This window comes from Vipera ursinii, assembly GCF_947247035.1.
Source record: "Vipera ursinii genome assembly, chromosome: 2".
NCBI classification, from domain to species: Eukaryota; Metazoa; Chordata; class Lepidosauria; order Squamata; family Viperidae; genus Vipera; species Vipera ursinii.
In genome coordinates, this window is record NC_139513.1 from 74,476,971 (window position 1) to 74,497,798 (window position 20,828).

The following is a 20,828-nucleotide window of genomic DNA, read 5'->3' on the forward strand; positions in this document are numbered from 1 at the left end:
CTAGCACAGTAAACAAAATGAATAGACCAGGAAAAAGTACCTTTCTGGTCAGCAAAAGATGAACCCAAAAACCTCTTCCAGGTAGAAGGCAATTTTTAGACTTTTTCCTGTCCTGGAGAAGAAAGCCCTTGCCTTTCAATTGCACATACTGATTTCACCTGAGTATAGTTCCATTTTGCTACCCACAACAAAAATTAGAAAATCAAACTATGTGTAAATAGTTTGCAAATACGCTATTGTTAACTGATGGTTCCATAATTTCTTAAATTGACTCTGACTCTGTCCTCTTTTGTAAGATAGAACTGTCAGGTCTGTCTTTCAGTAACAAGACAGGTAGTTCAGAATAAAGGTCTACTACTTTCTTGATCACTGAAGACGGAGCCAATAAGACATGGATGTACTACACATTCCTATGGAGAGTCAATAGAGTCTAAAGTATCTTCTGGAGCAGCATTTACCTGAAGGCACAAACTTGTCTATTTTATCTTAAATGAATGCACATATGTCTGCTTGGGTTACTGTCCTACAAATGTAGTTCAGCACTGGTAGCTAATGGGGACAGTTCAGGAATACACTATCATACTAATATCCAGTAGGTAATTCATTGCTTTCTTCATCCATAACTCCTTCTCCCTGGTTTTGAAGGTGAGTGAAAGCAACTTCTCCCTCAATTTTCTTGTCAATTAAAGAGCCTGTCCCCACCAAGCAGACTCTAATACCCACTTATATCTGCATGTGGGCTCCATGATGCAACTGCTTTATTATTATTTTTTGCAGTTGTCCACCCACCTGGCAAATGACGGCATTAAGTTGAGGAACATTTTCTTTGCATCTTACCTTCTCTATCTTTGTGGAAGCATGTCTTGTTAGTAGACCTGAGAATTCCGGCAACTGTTTCCCTCTCCTGCTTTTTGCTCAAATAACGCTTAAGGTAAGATCTCTAGGTCAAAAGGATTAAGTTGGTCTTAATACTTTCTCTCCTCCTTCACAAGGACTGAAGGATTTTTTTCTTGTTTTCTATTAGAATGGAATTAACAAATATTCCAAATATTTTTTTAACCAATCAATGCTTAACTGAGTTGTAGGCTCCTAGTTGGTAATTCACCAGCTAATAAGAATCAGCAATGCACACACAAAGCCACAGAAAGTAAGTACTGTTAGTCTCATCAAGGGATGGTTCAGATGCCAGAAGGTCACTAATATTAGTGTAATCCAATGCTCACCTAGATCACCTTGTATCTCACTTGTGGAGAATGAGAGGCTGCCAGAGGGTTGTTATAGTTGAAGAGACCTGGCAGTTGTCCACTGCTCACTTGCTACCTAAAAGCGCCTCTGACTGATGCAGGTGTGAGTGGTCTTGGGTCTGCTCAAATTTAGATCTATGAACCTATAATATCATTTTTGCCCCAGCATTCTCTTACTTTAATTCTTAGTCTCCAAATGGCTTTTCTACTGTAGCTGTTTTGGTGTGCTCATCTACCATACTTGCCAAAGTCCTTCCCATTGCAGTGCTGGTACCAAATATTTATTATTTGTGAAGCTTCAGCTATGACTTAAATTCTTTCCTTTCTTTTTGCAGTCCTCAAAGTAACGCTAAGAGAAAAGTCACTGATTCTTCTATTCAACAAAACTAAAGATTGAAATGAAGGAGTTTCCTCCACGACATAGAAAGAAGTCTTAAGATCTTCTTCCTAGAAGAGGTAAAGTTAAATCTTCACTATCAGCTCTATCTTTGGTAACCAAGAAAGATGCATTTAAAATATATCATTAAGTGCATCATTTAGAGATGAAAAGATTTCTAGGTTGAAAATTGGCAGCTCTAATAAACTGAGAAAACATAGCATCAGGTACAGTAGAATTAACCTTTAAATTTCTGCATTTACTGCATCACCACATAATTACTGTCTTCCTACAAATTGCTTCCATTTCATTTTTCCCACTTAAACTTCCTGATAACTTATGACTTTTACTGTGACCAACGTATTTAATTACCATAGTAATCCATCCATCCATCCTTCTTTGATCTGGTACCTCTACATTTACTTTTTGAGTTTGATTCTAACGTGTGATGAAAGATTAAATGAAAGACTTGGCCCTGAAAAGGTTGCCTATTCCAGATTTACATATTATCTAAATCAAATCAGATCCATGGTGTTCTATAATAGGCAACATACCTATAGAATTGTCAGCCAAGGGACATAATCTACAGTTATTACTACATGTGCTTAACTATTATTAGATGTGTCCTCACTACTGATTCATCTGTGATGTAGAGAGATTTCCCAGTAAGATATTAGCATTCTTCTATGATAAGCCTGAAAAGATATCTGGAACACTGGCAGGAAAAAAAGCCCATCTGGAGCAAAACTATTTCTTTACCAAGTAACAAGTCTCTTAAGTTTCCAGAAATCACCTTTTCAATGTAACTCTTTCAGTTTCTATCATACAATATCTATCATACTTTTCATTCTTTTAGCACAACACAGTAATTTCCAGACATTAGGGACAAGACATATCTTCCCAATATGTGTTGTAATCTGACATATTTAAAGAGCAACAATTTGGGAAAAGCTCTTTTGGGATTTCACTCTGGAAGTTCGGCTTATATGTACAATGAGGTAGGCAATATATCAAGTAGGATGAAACCCAATGCCAGGACTGGCAATAGTCAACAAACCACACAAAATTGACTCACTGCGCTCTATTGATTTAGAAAAGATTATAAATATATAATGTAGCTTTTATCCCTCATGTTTGGATTATAATTCTTATCAGCATCAGCTATCATGGCCATTATTCGCTGGAGATGATGAAGTTTCACAGGTTCACTCTTCTGGTAGATTCCAGGTGGAGGGAGGACGTTATAAACCACAGGGAAAGAACCGTTTCGCTCATCACACCACTAAATTTCCTGAGACACTAGTTCTAAAGTTGCGGGCAAAGAGATTAGCGCCGTTTCCCTACTACAATGGAAAACGGTGCGCTCTTACACCATCTTAACAAGTAACGGATTGAGCGTTAAGTTTTCGACTCAAATAATCAGATTTCCGACTTCTCGTCATGACTAATTTTTGTTTAATTTCAAAAGTGTCCTCGAACTTCGCGTCTGCCGGCTGTCGCCGGGAACGAATGCGAACGAAAAGTCTCCGGAGCTCAGCTTGGCAAAGAGCTGGAAAAGGTTGTGAAGCACCTTCGGAGGAGGCAGAAAGCAATCCACGAGTGGGGAAGCACGTTATGAGCGGCGCTCGTTCTGCACGTTTGATATGCGGGGGAAGGATCAGCAACCGGTCCCCATCCTGAAGCCCCGCCTGAGAGCGCGGGGAAAGGGTAAATGGCCAACATCCATCCCCAAGTCCTACTTTTTTTGACGCAATACTGCACGCTTATGGGAACAGGTAGGAAGATAAGGTACAAGACACCGGTCCTCCGCAACAGCAAGGCAGAAACACCCCAGCCTCACCTGCCTCCTTTCCCACCGGCAAGGCTGAAGCGTCCCCGTTGCTACCCGCTTCGTCCGCCATCTTCTTCCAGCGTCGCCGCCCCCGAAGTGTCCGTCTTCTCCCAGAACTCCGAAATATCGCGAGAGGTCCCGAACCAAAGGGACATACAAGTAACGCGAGAGTCCACTTTCTCACTCGGGAGATCGGGAAAAAAAAATCGAGGTCTCTGTTCTCGCGACGCTTGATTCAAAAACCTGGGCAATTGAGCACGTGACTGACGCCGAGTCTTACTAGTGCCCGGAGATGGGCGGATGTTCTGCGGTTCCGGCGGGAAGGGAAGTCTTGATTGCCTTTCATTCGGAGCAGTCAACTGTTTCAAGTTCTTTAGAAACGTATATATTTCGCGCAGTGCAGGAAAGGACTAATTCATTTTGGTTGTATATCTCAAATGTGCATTCTCACGTCCGTAGGAATCCTCGTGGGAATTCTGCTTAAAACTCTTAATCTGAAACCCTTGCGGGAGTGAAAACGATTATAATCCCCATGCCATATTTAAAACGAGCACGGAAGGAAAGGAATAATGCTGCTAAATGAGGATAAAGAACAATGCCGAATTGTCTTCAAGGGCAACGCTGGTCAGAATCCTAGAAGACTCATTTTCCAGTACTAGGAGGTAAGCGAGGGGAAAAAAAAAAGCTTCGAGAAAAACAAGCCGCTAAGCCATATCGAGTGCACAGCACCGTAACTCGTAACACTTTGCAATAGTGGCGGATATCTGTAGCTCGGGTGTGAGATGAGGGTGAAGGTTCATTCTCTGAGCTTGTGGGTTGGTTTTTGAACGTTTCGTTACCAGGCTTGGTAACATCTTCAGGAAGTTTAAGGGATGACACCGACATCCTAAGCCAGGGGTAGGCAACCTCGGCTCTTTTATGACTCATGGACTTCAACTCCCAGAATTCCTGAGCCAGCATAGCTGGCTCAGGAATTCTGGGAGTTGAAGTCCATGAGTCATAAAAGAGCCGAGGTTGCCTACCTCTGTCCTAAACTATGCTGAAGATGTTACCTAGCCTGTTCACGAAACGTTCAGAAACCAACCCACAAGCTCGGAGAACGAACCTTCACCCTCATCGTAACACTTCGCTGCGGAAAAGAGGAAGGTTCCAATCCCAAACCAAAACGACAACAAATCCAAACTTTCCCTTCGGTTCCAGAAACAACGACCGACCGAGGCTCCAAGGGGACGACGCTCCCTTCCCCAAAGGCGAGTGCGACCCGAGTTCCCGCCTGCTCACAAGGGTACGCAGATCGTCATGTGACCCTTTTCCCGCAACAAGCCCTTCATCTTAACTACGGGAGTTGAAGCTCCCGGAGCCAACATGGATGTGGGCAAAAGGCCCGCTCTTGGCTGCCTTTGAGTCTGCCGGCGAGAAGAAGCCAGAGTCCGGGACTTGTCGTTGCTTCCTGGCAGAGTTGAATGGGGAGGGAAAAGGTGGGGAATGACAAGAGGCCCGGTGCGGGGAGGGACTGGATCGGTGAGTACAGTAATCCCTTCGTACTCATCCCGACCCGCCAAGTTCGCTTGACCTGCGTTTCGGATCTGTCTTTCGGTGAAATCTCCTTCCATCTCGGGATCTTCTCCCAGGACTGGTAGTCCCTGCAGAGTGAATCCTGTGAGCCTGGCTTCTTTTTTCTTTTGGGGTGGGGGGTGGGAAGGGAATTGCTGTCTTTCTAGTTCACTTTTTCCGCCAAAGTAGGGCGAGCAAGTTTGGTGGGGGTCGCTGACGCAGAAATCGTCAGAAAAAGCTTCTCATAGGACCAAGATATGTGTGGTCTGTCTATGGATGTAATGTAAAGACACAGCTGTAAGAGAGTCCTTTCGGAAATGAGCCTCCCGAGTAATAAGATTGTCACACGTTTATTAAATCAATTGGCTCATTCGATTTAAAAGTCACGTCCTTTCGGCCCTAATCCTGTTCATTATTTAATCTCTGTGTGCTTCGATTACTTTTCTCGCACTGGTGTGCTGCTACTTGCTCGTGACGTTCCTGTGGGGAAAAACATGTTCCGTTTTTCTCACTCTGGTAACTTACAGCATCTTCATACTATCCCGCCGCCATGATAAAAAAGCCTGTTCTCAGTAACTTTTTACTTTTGGAACAGTGATGGTTGGATAACTCTCGAAGTTCCTATATTTAAACTATTAGTGAGAAAGATTATCCTGGAGCTGAAGTCACTTTAAAAATGTTCCTACCCTAATGTAGCCAAATAAAGAGGATAGAACTTTCTGCCTGTCTAATATCTTTATATAAAGATAGGAATAAAACCCATTACCTGTGGCCTTTATTTGCACTTGCAGTCCTTCGGGCTATATCATACAAAAATACTAACTGGGAAACTTTTAGATATTTTTCAATATTCTGTTAAGTTTTTGTTTTATTATCACAACAGCAACACTTTCATTAGTATCTCTTTCAAGATGTTTTCCAGTTTGTTTACATGCTGTTGTATGTCATAGTTGAGGTTAATAAATCATATGCGCAACTTAAGAGAACAAGCCAAATAGCAGCCTTCTTATAGCATACCGGTATTCTTTTTCATATACCCTGTCCTTGAGTTTGTAAATAGTAAATAGTACTAAAAGAGAACAATTAGAACAATTATGCAAAGAAGAAAAGTGGCCAATGTTTTTTTTTTAAAATGAAATAAATATTCTCAATCTTTTCTCATAAACACAAATCAATATTTGTTTCAAGGAGAAAAACAACAATTTTGAGCATTTGACAGTTGAACACCATACTTATTTGTACCTAGAACAGTACCTAGATTTGTGGAAGCTAGTTTAAAAATATTTCTTGCAAAATGCATTAGGGAAAGTGGGAAATCATCTTCAGTGAGGGAATTGTTGATTAGCTATAAGTTGTGTAGTGATGTCTATTGCAGAATAACATTTTCAAATATACCTTATTTTCTAGCATCTAGCCATTTCTTAAAATAAGTAAATAGCCACAAGATATGACTTGTTATTTTAACTTTTTTGTTAGTTGATATGAACAGTAGTAGTTTGTGTATGCAGGCAAGTTCAAAATAGAATACGTTGTAATAATTAGAAAATCTGGAGGATGCTAATCAGCTTGAAAAGAAAAATTCAAAGAAAAGATCTTCCAGGGATATACTGATTTATTGTATTTATTCAAACAGTGTTTAAAGTTGAACTCAGAGACACCAATTTTGTTGAATGTATCTTGGTTGCTCTTTGATTTTCAATAATGTTGGGAAATTTTTCATTTGGGCCTTGATTGCATGGAAAAGTGCTTTGTCTTTTCCTTCCTTTTCTGGAATTAGGTAGAATTAGCCAACTTTGGCTGATTTAAAAAAAGTGAACAGCACCAAAGTGTATTAGTAGTTGAATGAATTATATATTTATTTATTTGTCAAATTTAGACACCACCTATTTCACAGAAAAAGGGATGCGGTGGCTCAGTGGGTTAGGACGCTGAGCTTGTCGATCAGAAGGTCGGCAGTTTGGCGGGTCGAATCCCGAGTGCCGCGTAACAGAGTGAGCGCCTGTTACTCGTCCCAGCTTCTGCCAACCTAGCAGTTCAAAAGCATGTAAAATTGCAAGTAGAAAAATAGGGACCACTATGGTGGGAAGGTAACAGCGTTCCGTGTGCCTTTGGCGTCTAGTCATGCCGGCCACATGACCATGGAGACGTCCTCGGACAAGCGCTGGCTCTTCAACTTTGAAACGGAGATGAGCACCAGCCCCTAGAGTCGGAAACGACTAGCACGCATGTGCGGAGGAACCTTTACTTTTACCTTTACCTATTTCACAGAGTGAAATGGGAGACTGAATGGGAGAACTTCAGTAAATTCCAGAACTATGGGCTAGACTGGGAAGTTGAAGCAGGAAATTAGAAGCCATTTGTACAGTTTTGATACTTCCCACTGGATTGCAAAGCTGCTGCATGAATTGTTCTGGAGATAAGATGAGAGAGAACTACATGTACGCCAACCTAGGAAATACAGGATGTAATAATGCATGTATATATAAAATGTATAAAATATTTATAAATATAGTATATATATAGTATGTATATATAGTATATGTATATATATATATACATAGTATGTATATATAGTATATGTACATATATATACATATATATACATACACATACACACACATATACATACATATACAGGTAGTCCTTGACTTACGACCACAATTGAGCCCAACATTTCTGTTGCTAAGTGAAATATTTGTTAAGTGAATTTTGCCTCATTTTACAACCTTTCTTTATTTTTAATTTTAATCCCATTTATATCCCGCCCTTCTCTGAAGACTCAGGGCGGCTTACAATTTAAGCACAAACCAATGTGCTTAGGAATAGCCTTCATTCTATGTATATGCCTGCTTATTAGGGCTTTCGCCCCCCCCAGTGGCATTATTACAAAGTCAGCTTATTGCCCCCAACAATCTGGGTCCTCATTTTACCTACCTCGGAAGGATGGAAGGCTGAGTCAACCTTGAGCTTGGTGGGATGTGAACCTGCACTAATTGCAGGCAGCTGGTGTTACTTAAGGAGCCATTAGCCCACTGCTCCACCAAGACTCCTTGCCACAGTGGTTAAGTGAATCACTGCAGTTGTTAAGTTAATAGCACAAGTGCTAAGTGAGTCTGGTTTCCCCATTGACTTTGCTTGTCAGACGGTCACACAAGGTGATCACATGACTCTGGGGCACTGCAACCGATCCAGCAGTTTGAAAGTGGGTGACCACGAATAGATGGGTACCACTATATAATAAATTTATATAATATTTATAGTATTTATTTATATAATAAATAAATACTTTGGTGGACAGGGTTAGTGGAGGGATGAAAGGGTCCCCAACTGGGTGTCCTCTGGGCAGTGGTGATGTCACCAGCTAATCCTTTCAACCCAGAAGTGCTTTGGCGCTTCCAATATGACTGTAGTACTCCAGTTGCTCAGCGTCTGAATTTTGATCATGTGACCTTGGGGATGCTGCAATAGTCATAAGTGTGAAAAAATTGTCATAAGTCACTTTTTCAGTACCGTTGTAACTTTGAACGGTCACTAAATGAACTGTTGTAAGTTGACGACTACCTGTACACAGAATAAATCTGCCTGCAACTGCAATGTAGAAGGTCCAAGAAGGCAGGAAACTGTTCATTTGCAGGGCATCACATAGGTATACCTGGCAGTACAATTGCACATTGGGAGGCTGAGCATACACCATTTTGATGCTGCCCCGTCCTGTGTGTTTGCTGATCTTGTGTTTAGTTTGTGGTGTTCTTCCTTTGGTCGTGACTAAATTACTGTATTGTGTGAAATTAAGCAAAAGCATGTATGAGCATGTTTTTTATACTTGGTTGGAGTAATGAAAAGCCTCTTGGAATGTAACCTGTCAAGACAGAACCACCATATATAATATACTTAAGAAAAATAGACAATTTAAAATCTGTTGATCATTGAATTATTTCCATTGAGCAAAACAACAATTTTCAAAAATTCATGAGGTACAAAAGTCCAGTTACTAATGGACAAAATGATCCTTAAAAGTTAAAGAAAAACCTTTTTATGGCTCAGATACACTATAGAAAGACATATCCACTTAATAGGATCAGAAAATGCGTAGAAATTTTGTGATTTATAAAAACATTATTTGAAAGTCAATGAATGCATGGAAAACAAATAAAAAAGGGATTAGAAAAGTCAGAATTAGCAATGAATTATTCCCAGGTGACCTATTTGTTTTAGCAATGATATTTACAGATACGTTAAACAGAATTAAATACAAATATCAACTATCAAATGTCCAAAAATAATTAATATGCTATACATGGATAACCTGAAATAATTTGCAAAGTAAAAAGTATAATGTGAACCTCTACTTTATATTACCTATATACTCACTGAGAATGGCGAAATGGAATTCAGTCTAGGTAAGTGTACTTAGTAATTAAAGACAACAAAATTATTGAAAAAGATGGATTACAGCTAATGAATGGTAATACTATAAGACAATTGGTGTCAGCAGGAGGATATAAATATTTGGAATTAATGTAGTCCTCTGCTTACATGACTGTTAAGAAAATACTAGCTCTAATTATATAACATGAATCTGAAAAATTTAAATAGAGGGAACATAAGTAAACCTATAAACCTCCAGGCTACTCCTATTACTCAGTATATCACAGGTATAATTGATTGGACATGGGCTGAATTAGATATCCTTGATAGGAAATTAATAGCATTAATTATCATGAATCATGATTTCCATGTTGACGGATTTGTTGTAAATAAAATAGGGAGGGGATTATTCCAAACAAATGGTAGAATGAAAGAAGTACAACTTGTATATCAGGCATAATAACTGGTAGAAGTTTGCAAAGAGAAAGAAGGCTACAAAATCAAAAGATTACACAAAGAAAGCATCTAAAAGCCAAACTAAAACCTAAACTCCTCATGGGCAAGATATTTATATTTTATGAATTCAATTTATATGGCTGCCTGTCTTAAGGATATTATTATGGACAGCTCTATAGGGAATAAAAAAGGTAAAATATTATAACAATAAATAACAATATATACCACCCAGAATTAAACCAGACAGCATGATCAAAATAATCCTGATACGGGCAACCCCAGGCAGGATTACAGAACCAGGTCTTACAGAAAGCCTTACAGAAAACTAAAAAGGCCAGGTCAAGTCTGATCTCCAGGAGATGGTACCACAACAGAAAAGACTTCTCTTACGGCCTTCCAGATGACCCTCTCTAATAGATGGGACCCGGTTTGTTCCTGTGCTGCTGGATCTCACAACGTAGCTAAATATATTGAAGAAAAATCAAATTAAAATTTGACTCGGCTAAAAAACTGCAATTCTTCAAAAAGAAGCTGTGGTAACAATCACAGCAGCCCAAGTTATACATCATCAAAGTCAAAACTGAGCACGTTTCAAATGACAAATACCAACAATGTAAGATCAAAAATGAAACTGTAGATCACCTCATTCATGCCTGTAGCACCAATCATATCAGAGTTTCAAAAATTATGCCTTAGTAGAACAAAAACCAAAGAACCGGAGAAGATCACAAAGTATCCTGTTGTATCAACGTAATATATGTATAGATCCAAGTAGTCTGACCTTTTGTAATTGACAGATGTCAAGACTTTTTGATATAGCAATGAGTGTGCCGATTACCATCGGAACCACCACAGCCAGTTTATGCCATAATCTTTTTCTTTGATTTTCAGATTTTGATACTTTGTGATCTTCTCCAGTTTTTTGGCTTTTGTTCTACTATCCCTTGGCATTGCCACATCGATTATCCACATTTTCCCCTTTTTAACTATGGTTAAATCTGGTGTGTTATGTGCCAAGACTATCAATTTGTACTCAGAAATCCCACAATATTATAACCTGCTCATTTTATTATTAATAATCTGGTTGTTATTATTACTGTACAGTATGCTACTTTTCTCCCATCTTTTTAATTGTAATAGCTAGAATGTTTGTGTTCAATTCATGAACTAGGGCAGACATTCGCAACTTTTTTTGTAGGAAAAGATATATTTCTGTTTTTGTTTGGATTTTTTACCCTGCAATTTTCTTAGCTTCATATAGGTGCTGTGATGGTGACATTTGATGTCAATCAACAGGGCTGGAATGTTCAGCTCAATGTAACCATTTTGAGTAAGTAGGGTGAGATTAAATAAATTTATTGGAGGATTGGTGTACATACTACATACCTATAAACTCCCAATTTTTGCGTGTTAATTGGCAATTGTTGGCAAATTATGGCAGTGTGCCAAAATATATCAACAGCTGGGAGGGGTTTAGGGAGGCCAAAGGATGCTCATACTACACAAGATACATTGTGTATCTGAATGCTTTTTCCATGCTTTTGTCTTTAGAACGTGTACAGTTTTCTGGACTAATCACTACCAATTGCTCATTTGAACTAATCGATTCCCATTTGTGGATAAGATTCTTACTATAAGAAATTTGAGCTTATAATTATCCAAAATAGGAGCAATTGTTTCTCAAAGTAGATTTCTGACAGTCATTTAATGCTATTCATGTTATGTATCAATAAAACGATTCTTTGTTCAAATACCCGCCTGCTTATAGGTACACATGCATATTTAAGTGAATGTGATAATAAGGTATATTACTTGTACTAGATGGAGGGCTATGAAAATATAGGCATTGTAAGAAAATGTAATACTGATATAGAACACTGGTGTATCTGATATGCTACTCCCAGAGCAAATATTAAACTTTCTCATGTGGAATCTGTTTCTATTCACGTGGTACGAATAGAAATTTACCTTGTATAAATCAAAGCAAGGATGGGTACCCAAACTCCATGAGTGATTGCAGCCCCACACCTGCCCAATATGACTAGATAAGGTGGGTCTTATAAGGTAAAGCCTCGCTTACTGATGCTACCTATCTTCCTTTTGCACAAAGAAAAATATGCCATTCATTTTTGCTTCTACTTTATTCTTCATGAAGTGATTCATCTGGCATGTGCAAACTTTCCTAAAAACAGAAGACATTAGGTGAACCACAAGAGCCTGTTTGTGATTTCCAGGGATTGGGGAACATGCAGGATTGCTTTGGCTAATCTGGTGCTTATATCTGTTGTATCCTTCCCACTTGAAAGGGGGGAAAGGGAAGGGCAGGCCATGGATGAACAGAGTTGCTCTTGCCAGCATTCATGCCTGATGAGGTGCTGTGGACTGTATGGATCAGTTTATGTTCACAGATTCCCTATTCATGGTTTAAAGATTTGTTCAGCAACAGCTATACATAATTAACTACTGAGGCATGAATTTTGAAGGCAAGGGTATGAAGCCGGATTTTTCCCCCCATAAGCAACTCATACATTTTTGAGGAGCAAATGCCTTTGATTTCAGTGGAACCATTAAGATATGAGATTTTCAGTCATTGCAATAAAGGGACTTTGATCCATAAGATGTGAATCTGCATTTCTGTACTTCTAAATTGTTATTTGCGATTTATTGTGATTTGCTCTGTTAGCATATACAGGTAATGCTTGACTTACTACAGTTCATTTAGTGACCAAGTTACAATGGCACTAAAAATGTGACCGTTTTTCACAGTTACGACCTTTGCAGCATCCCCATGATCATGTGATCAAAATTCAGATGCTTGGCAACTGGTTCATATTTATGACCGTTGGTAGGTCCCAAGGTAATGTAATCATCTTTTGCGGCCTTCTGACGAGCAAAGTCAACAGGGAAGCCAGATTCATTTAACAATCACATTACTGACTTACCAACTGCAGTGATTCACTTAACAACTGTGACAAGAAAGGTTGTAAAATGGGACAAAACGTAGTTAACAAATGTCTCACTTAACAACATAAATTTTGGACTCAATTGTGGTCACAGGTTGAGAACTATCTGTACACGCAACTATTATTTAATTTAATTTAATTTAATTTAATAATATTTCTATACCGCCCTTCTCCCTGAGGACTCAGGGCGGTTTACAGGGCAAGAATAAAATACAAAGTTACAAATATTAAAAGAAAATTAAATAATTGCCTGATTTTAAAACAATTGATATATTACAATTATAAAACCCCAAAAAGAGTATTAAGAATACAGAAATAAAAAACCCCACCAATCCCCCATCAGGCTAGGCCGGCTTGTACAAACAAAAACGTCTTGAGATCGCGACGAAAGGAGCGAAGATCGGGCGCCATCCGGAGCTCTACCGGTAACTGATTCCATAGTTCCGGAGCGCCCACAGAGAAGGATCTCCCCCTGGGGGCCACCAATCGCCATTCTCTGATCGGTGGCACCCTGAGGAGACCCTCTCTGTGGGAACGCACAGGGCGCAGGGAGATTGATTATACAAGTATCACAGATGTATTTTTGTTTGGGAAGCTGTTGAATTTATCATTACTTGATATATTCTATTTAATCCCTAGTATGTATAATAATAGTAAGGCTACTTGATCTATTGTGCTGATTATCAATAGTGTATCCAAGCCTATTGCTTGAATTCTCAGGAGTACATTTAAGTATGAGAGTTACTTGTTTTTGGCTTTGTGTTTGAGTGTTTTAAGCTGTCAAGATTGTGCATTATCTTACTGATAATTGTTTTCTGATTCATCAGAGTGATAAATGATGAAAAGGGGAAGTAGCAGTCATAGAAAGGGTATTGTCAAGGATACCTTGAAAAATGCAAGTTTTCAAATGAAGCACTTGTGGTTTTCCTTGTTAATGGATCACCTTGGCTGTCTTCACTGAGAGAGAAAAATGTTCTGAAACGTTTCAAGATGAAAAGAAAAAAACTCCTTAATAACAAGCAGGGGACTAGAAAATCATCCTGGTAGCCAATGCATAGAATTAGTTGCAGTTATTAATTTGATAGATGTTCTTGCAGCTGATGAAATTGGTGTTTCTTAACACGAGATTTTGAAAGAGAGGATGTGGCAGTGGTTGTGGGGAAAAGCATGAAACCATAATACCATTTTCAGTGTTTTTTCAGTTGTCTTGATCTCAATACTGTTAAGGGACAGCAGTCATTTTGAGTTTCAGAGCTTCTCTGAGAGTATTGTGATTAAATCTCTATAGGCCATTTTGAAAATGTAGAATATAAGCATGAGTTATTATATACGCTAGTCACCAGGAGTAAAAAGCTAACTTGAAGGCTTAATGAAGGAATGCATGAGCTGAAGGAACTAAGGAATAGAACAAATCTTGCCTTTCGGAGCGTCTTCCCCAATGTACCTCGGTGAATACCAAGACGTTAATATAAGATAAAAACATATCTGTATGGTATTCTGCACATCATCATTCTATAAGTTGAAAGTAATAATGTTAAAATAGAGTTTTCTCTCTACTCTGATTCTAGACTTTTTATTACATCAAGAAATATGAAGAACAAGCAGTTACAGAAGATCCTAGTTGACCATTTTGAAGAAGGTTGTGTTTATTTATGTCTGCCTCTTATAATATTGGAGGACGAAGTAATTATTGAGAAAAAATTGAATACAGTTAAAATCTTGATTTCTCTAGATTTCATCCAATGGATATTGCATTCAGTGGTCCAAATTCTATTATTTTATATCATTAAACCAAAGATGCAAATGATGCAATGAACAACATTTTCATTGATATATTGATACTCTTTACTTTATTGGACTAGGGCACAAGTCTGCAATCTGTGGCTCTGGAGCCGCATGTGGCTCTTTCAGCCATCTCCTGCGGCTCCCAGCCCTCTGCCATGCGCAGTCCAAAAAAAAAAGTGGGACTAAAAAAGTTCAACCAATCAATTCAAATATGCAGGGTAGGTGCATATCTCGCCTTCACTCTTCAGTCAAACCCTGTTCTGCGCATGCGCGCATGTGCACACATTTTTTGTGGCTCCCAGTTTTTACTTTTGTGAGGGAACCGGTTCCGAGTGGCTCTTTCACTGTTTCAGGTTGCTGACCCCTGGACTAGGGAATAATGGTTGCCCTCCATTCAATTAGTCCATTAAAAAAAGTTTCATTGTATTTATTTATATTTATCTAATATATTTTGACCTGCAACCTTTAATGTACAGATCAGTACACTAAAATGCTTCCCAACCTTTTTTTTTCTGAGGCATAAGTTAAGAAATTTAATATACTGTTTTGTAAAGCAGGTTTTGGGGTATTCTCTTTTTTTTATCTTGGTTGCTTCAGTTAATGTTTAATTAATCTCCATAAACTATATCTCATTTATTTGGTTAATAAATGGCAAAAATTGGTTATAGGTCAGGAATTGTAAGCCACTTCAGAATTGGCATATATTACCAATGTAGCTTGCTAGCCAGAGTGCAAACTGCAGACTTACAATCCACATTCCCTATTAAAAGTCACATATATATCCAGCACATCGCTCTTCTGGATATAGAAGAAGTTTGGTCTTTTTAAAATGAAGGGTAGACATTTGTGGGGGGGAAAAGAATGTTGCTTCCACCTCTTCAAATCCTGTGGTGAATATTTGCAATCCCCCCCAAAGTTGGAGAAGTCCAGAAGTTTGGGATGGTAGAAATAGCTAAAACCTGTAGCCAGAAATCTATGCTGTATTGTGCTAAGTTTTATTTTATTTTTCTGCATAAATCATGGAATTAGATGCTCATCCTTCATTTCTACTTCAGATTATCTCCATTATTATATTTTATATTTTTTCATGTGATCTTCTCCTGATCTATAAAAATAATTTTAAACCTTGGCAATTATTCTCATTCCTATACTTTCTCTCTCTTTAAGAAATTTTGTTCAGAGGGCTCTTTCTTGTGGTGTCTCTGAAAGATAACATTTGCATTTTGGAAGGATTTTTTTTTCCTTAACTCATTTGTAGTCTGCTCGGTAGCTCCGTTATCCCTGGGAAATACATTCAAGGTTTGTGTCTTAATTCTTAAGGTTTAAAAGCTTTATTGCATTGCATTATTGTCTTGAAATGACGTTTTATTTTGTTTATCTTCCTATAGGGAAAGAAAGGGCTAAATGCTCTACCGCATATACTTGTTGATAACCCAAGAATACAAACCAGCCGGGCTAGCAGTGCATGTGCAAACAGGCTGCGGACACCCGCCCTGCGCTAGCATCCCCATTTGCACCCGTGCACATGTGCAAACGGGGCCAGAGGGGCTAGTGTGATGGGGGAAATGCACACCCACACGTGTGCACACCGGCTAGCCATTTTCGCAGCTTGCTGGCCAAGAGCCCAGGACTGGGCCACGGATGATAGGTTGGGGACCCCGGGTTTAAAAGGTTGAACTTCAGGTACCAGTTGTATATGCTGAATTTCCCATTTTTCTTCCTATTCTTAAATCTTTCTTCTTTACTTTTTTCATATTAAATACTAAAGACATCAAATGAAAATTATTGATGTAATTTACAATAAGGTATCCATTTTGTGAACTTCCCAGAAACCTCTGGCTTCTGGGTAGTTAAAAAAAGAAGCAGAATTTTGGGGGAAAAATTACGGAAATTTCAGGGCAATGCTGAATTGTTTTAATTTCAAGGTGAGAATACTGAAATGAATTAATACTTCTGTAAAAGTTTTAAAACTAGATCTCCATTTTAAATGGCAGCTGATATCTTAGAGAATGCAGGCAGTTACAATAATAGACAATAAACAACAATATAAACAATAGGTTTGAAAAAATTCTGGTAATTGGATTTGTAGAGCAATATATATATAGTTGGGAAGAATATAGAAATTACGCATATATTTTCAGACTTATGTTTTATTGCTTTAATAACATACACACATGCACACATACCCACATAACTAATAACTTAGCATATAAACATGTACTGTTTAGCATCTTTGATTTGATTCGTATTTTCTGAGAAACCTAAACAGTAACTTCAAAAGTATGCAAGTGTTATTTTGTAAAATCAAATTTGTTAAATATGGAGAGACAATTACATACTAATGTAATCTTAAGCTTATTGACCTTTTATTTTTATTATGTGAAAAAAAATGATAAATTCACAAATAGCAAATAGTATTTGACGAAAAATAATCCAATGCCACTACAATATTTTAACTGTTCATGAATCAATTTCCTCAACTTTTTTTTGTTATCTGCTTCTATGGGTTGATAGAATACATGCTAGTGGTTAATGCGGGAACTCAGGCAAGACTAACATAACTCTTTCCACCTGTCATTTGGGTAATTGTACCCTGGTGCTTGTTATTTTTCATAACTTTGTCTATTTTCTCTTGCTTTTCATTCAACCTAAAAGTTCTTCCAAGACTAACAACATTAAGTCCCCTGTCTCTCTTTTTTTAAATCCTTCAACTAAAAAAAATCACAGCCATCTGAATTTTATCTTGTATAATCTTTTCTTCTTTTTCTTGCTTCTCTCTTGTTCTCTTTTCTTATCATAGTTAAAACTGTACTGTTGTTCTATATATTATAGCAAGATCCATTTTTCTATTTGATGCCAGTTCATATCAAAACAGTTTCCCACCACTGCCATTATTCTAGCTTCAGGAAATAGGTTATATAGCACAGTATGAAGGAATAGGCTTTATTCTGTGACTTTTGTTGATTAACAAGGCTGCATTTGGAAAACTAAGAGTTTTATGTATCCATGCATCACAGGATTGAGCATATAGAAAAATATAACAGCCCCTCACTACCCCGTCATCTTTTTTGAGGATTGTGCTATATGAATGCATATTGGATTCTAGCTGTTGTTCAAATAGTCTCTTGGCTATCTTAATGCTCAGCTTATAATCTAGTCAGGTGCAGTAGTCCTCAACTTATGAAAACAGTTAGGACCGGAACTTCCATTGCTAAATGAGGCAGTTAAGTGAGTCACCCAAGTTTACTCCGTATTTTTTTCTCTGTGGTTGTTAAGTGAATACATGGTTGTGGATCGTACGGTTGTGTGGGAAGTCAGCCCCCCCAGAGAGGGAAATATTAAAAGGGCAGAAAAATATATTTCCTCAAAGGATCTTAAAGAGACAGAAAAGCATGCCCAGTTTTTCTTAATAGCCCCAAATCTCCCTCCCCCAAGCAGAAACCAGCTGTATAGAGATGCAGATGTAAACCGTTCAGGAAAGTTGAAGCTAGAAACTTAGGAAGACAAAGACACCTAAAATCTACATACCCCACCCAAACTCTAAGACAGGACATAATAGGATTTCTGGGAGTCTACCTCTGTGAAGATCTGACCTGGAAAGTTAACACAACCCAGGTGGCTTGAAAGGCCCAACAGAGGCTTCACTTTCTTAGGATCTTGCGGAAGAACAGGGTAGAACAACAGCTAATGACCCTCTTTTACCGGTCTACCATAGAGAACGTCCTCTCGTATGGTATTGTGGTTTGGTATGCTGGTCTGACAGCCGTGGATAGGAAAGTATTACAGAGGGTAGTGAGCACAGCACAAGACATTGTGGGCTGTTCCCTGACACCACTGGATGACATCGCCAGGGCTCGTTGCCTTGGAAGAGTGAGGAAGATTCTCAGGGATGACTCACACCCTGGACGGTATCTCTTTACTCTCCTACCATCTGGTAGGAGATATAGGAATATAGCCAGCCGTACCAACAGGCTGAAAAATAGCTTTTATCCGTGGGCTGTTAGGCTTTTAAATGGGACATAATCTTATGCAGAATTGACTTGGGAGGCCGGTGTGTGGTGTAGTTGGTTCACATAGTGTGGTGGGATGGAGGGTTTGTTGTCACTGTGTGTTGGGGGGAGAGAGCACGGGGGGGAGGCTCAGCTAATCTCAATGTACACATGTTGTACTTTGACAATAAAGGTTTATTATTATTATTATTAATCCAGAGATGCCAAAGGTCACACCCAGACTCAGGTCAGAATACATGACACAGGAAATAGCCTCAAACAGGAACAGGAAACAACTCCAAACAAAAGGCTCAAGAGGGTATAAAAACCCACTCCCTACATGTGCTCAACTCTTTTCTCTCTTTCTTCTAGAGCCATCTTTCTGTCTGGCTCTCCTCTTCAATAAACTGCAACCTTCTTTCTAAAGCAGTCACCATGTTGTTTATCCCCGGCTTGGTCTGAACCGTGATGAACCCGGAGCCACGGGTTGCAAACCTGTGCCCTAGTCCAATAAAGTAAAGAGTATCAATATATCAATGAAAATGTTGTTCATTACATCATTTGCATCTTTGGTATAATGATATAAAATAATAGAATTTGGACCACTGAATGCAATATCCATTGGATGAAATCTAGAGAAATCAAGATTTTAACTGTATTCAATTTTTTCTCAATAATTACTTCGTCCTCCAATATTATAAGAGGCAGACATAAATAAACACAACCTTCTTCAAAATGGTCAACTAGGATCTTCTGTAACTGCTTGTTCTTCATATTTCTTGATGTAATAAAAAGTCTAGAATCAGAGTAGAGTGAAAACTCTTTTTTAACATTATTACTTTCAACTTATAGAATGATGATGTGCAGAATACCATACAGATATGTTTTTATCTTATATTAACGTCTTGGTATTCACCGAGGTACATTGGGGAAGACGCCCTGAAAGGCAAGATTTGTTCTATTCCTTAGTTCCTTCAGCTCATGCATTCCTTCATAAACTCTCGTAAGAGAGAAATACGTTATCAGAATGCATTATGATCGGTTCACATGATGAACTGATTGCCAGAAAAGGTTTGCATGTGGTAGAAGAAAAGCTTTTGCAATGTTTCCCCCTTCTCTTAGCTGTCCCACAGTTCATACAGCTTTCACCAATAAAGCTTTTTGTCTAACCCTTTTGTTAAGTATAGTTTGGAAAATGTTGTCAAAAACATTAGTTTTAATTACATTTATACTTGCCTTCCCTCTGCTTCTCGTAACTCTTTAGCATGTCCAGGGCTAATTTCGTCGCGATCTCAAGACGTTTCTGTTTGTTCAAGCCGGCCTAGCCTGATGGGGATTGGTGGGGTTTTTTAATTTTGTGCTTTAATTTTAACTAGGTGTTTTAGAATTTTATTCCAACTGTTTTAATATGGGCAATTATTTAATCTTGTTTTAATGTTTGTATTTAGTATTTTATTCTGCCCTGTGAACCGCCCTGAGTCCTCAGGGAGAAGGGCGGTATATAAATATTATTAAATTAAATTAAAATTAAATTAATAGTCACAGGTTTTCTCAATGTTGTACCTGCAAAGTACCTTCTCTGGAATTAATCTGGTTTAGCCCAGTAGAGGGCACAATGAGTACGCTGTTTAGCAAGAAGCTTAATCAAAAAAAAAAAAAGGAAACAAAAGTGTTCTTGACCTTTTCTGTCCTCAAAGTGTCATTTAATCTTTTTACCATTCTTCTCACCTCTGCCTAATTTCTACATTGTACCATCCAGCCCTTGTGAGTGATGGTGTCTTAAAAATGTAACCCCCCATCCTATGCCTAATTGAATATGAAAGCTGCAATTGCTTCTCCTATGGTGGTTTCCCCTTCTACGTTGCTGAATTTAACCTGATTCACTTCCCCTCACTTGGTGGGTTCTGCACCAGCATTGGACAAGGGATGAAGCTAATGTGTTGGGAAGGATGGGTGGTAGTTCCTGATATTAAATGTGTCATTTTTGCACAATGGTTAAGCTTTTCCCATTTTTCCCCATTTTCCTTTTTGTTACACCACCTTAATCTGCTTTATGAGCCTTGGTGGAGCAGTGGGCTAATGCCTCCTTAAGTAACACCAGCTGCCTGCAATCAGTGCAGGTTCGCATCCCACCAGGCTCAAGGTTGACTCAGCCTTCCATCCTTCCGAGGTAGGTAAAATGAGGACCCAGATTGTTGGGGGCAATTAAGCTGACTTTGTAATAATGCCACTTAGGGTGTGTGTGAAAGCCCTAATAAGCAG

The 20,828-nt window shown here is 38.6% G+C and overlaps 2 protein-coding genes across 13 annotated transcripts in view; one reads left to right on the top strand and one right to left on the bottom strand.

The window, feature by feature from the left end:
* Positions 1 to 3,674, bottom strand: part of ZNF346 (zinc finger protein 346) — a 37,771-nt gene extending 34,097 nt beyond the window's left edge. For 4 of the 5 annotated variants that reach the window (XM_083354108.1, XM_083354109.1, XM_083354111.1 and 1 more), the window contains exon 1: positions 3,461 to 3,537. In XM_083354108.1, the coding sequence (XP_083210234.1) occupies positions 3,461 to 3,521 (61 nt within the window). In that variant the 5' untranslated portion in view covers positions 3,522 to 3,537. Of the gene's footprint in view, positions 1 to 3,460 lie in introns of all 5 variants that reach the window. The other variant, XM_083354112.1, reaches the window with a different exon arrangement.
* Positions 3,655 to 20,828, top strand: part of UIMC1 (ubiquitin interaction motif containing 1) — a 92,017-nt gene continuing 74,843 nt past the window's right edge. The window contains exons 1-3 of one of the 8 annotated variants that reach the window (XM_083354098.1): positions 4,768 to 5,110; positions 14,361 to 14,431; positions 15,966 to 16,260. Coding sequence is in view for 3 of the 8 variants with exons in the window: in XM_083354102.1 (XP_083210228.1) it covers positions 4,915 to 4,972 (58 nt within the window). In the remaining 5 variants the exon portion in view is untranslated. The other 7 variants (XM_083354101.1, XM_083354099.1, XM_083354096.1 and 4 more) reach the window with 7 other exon arrangements.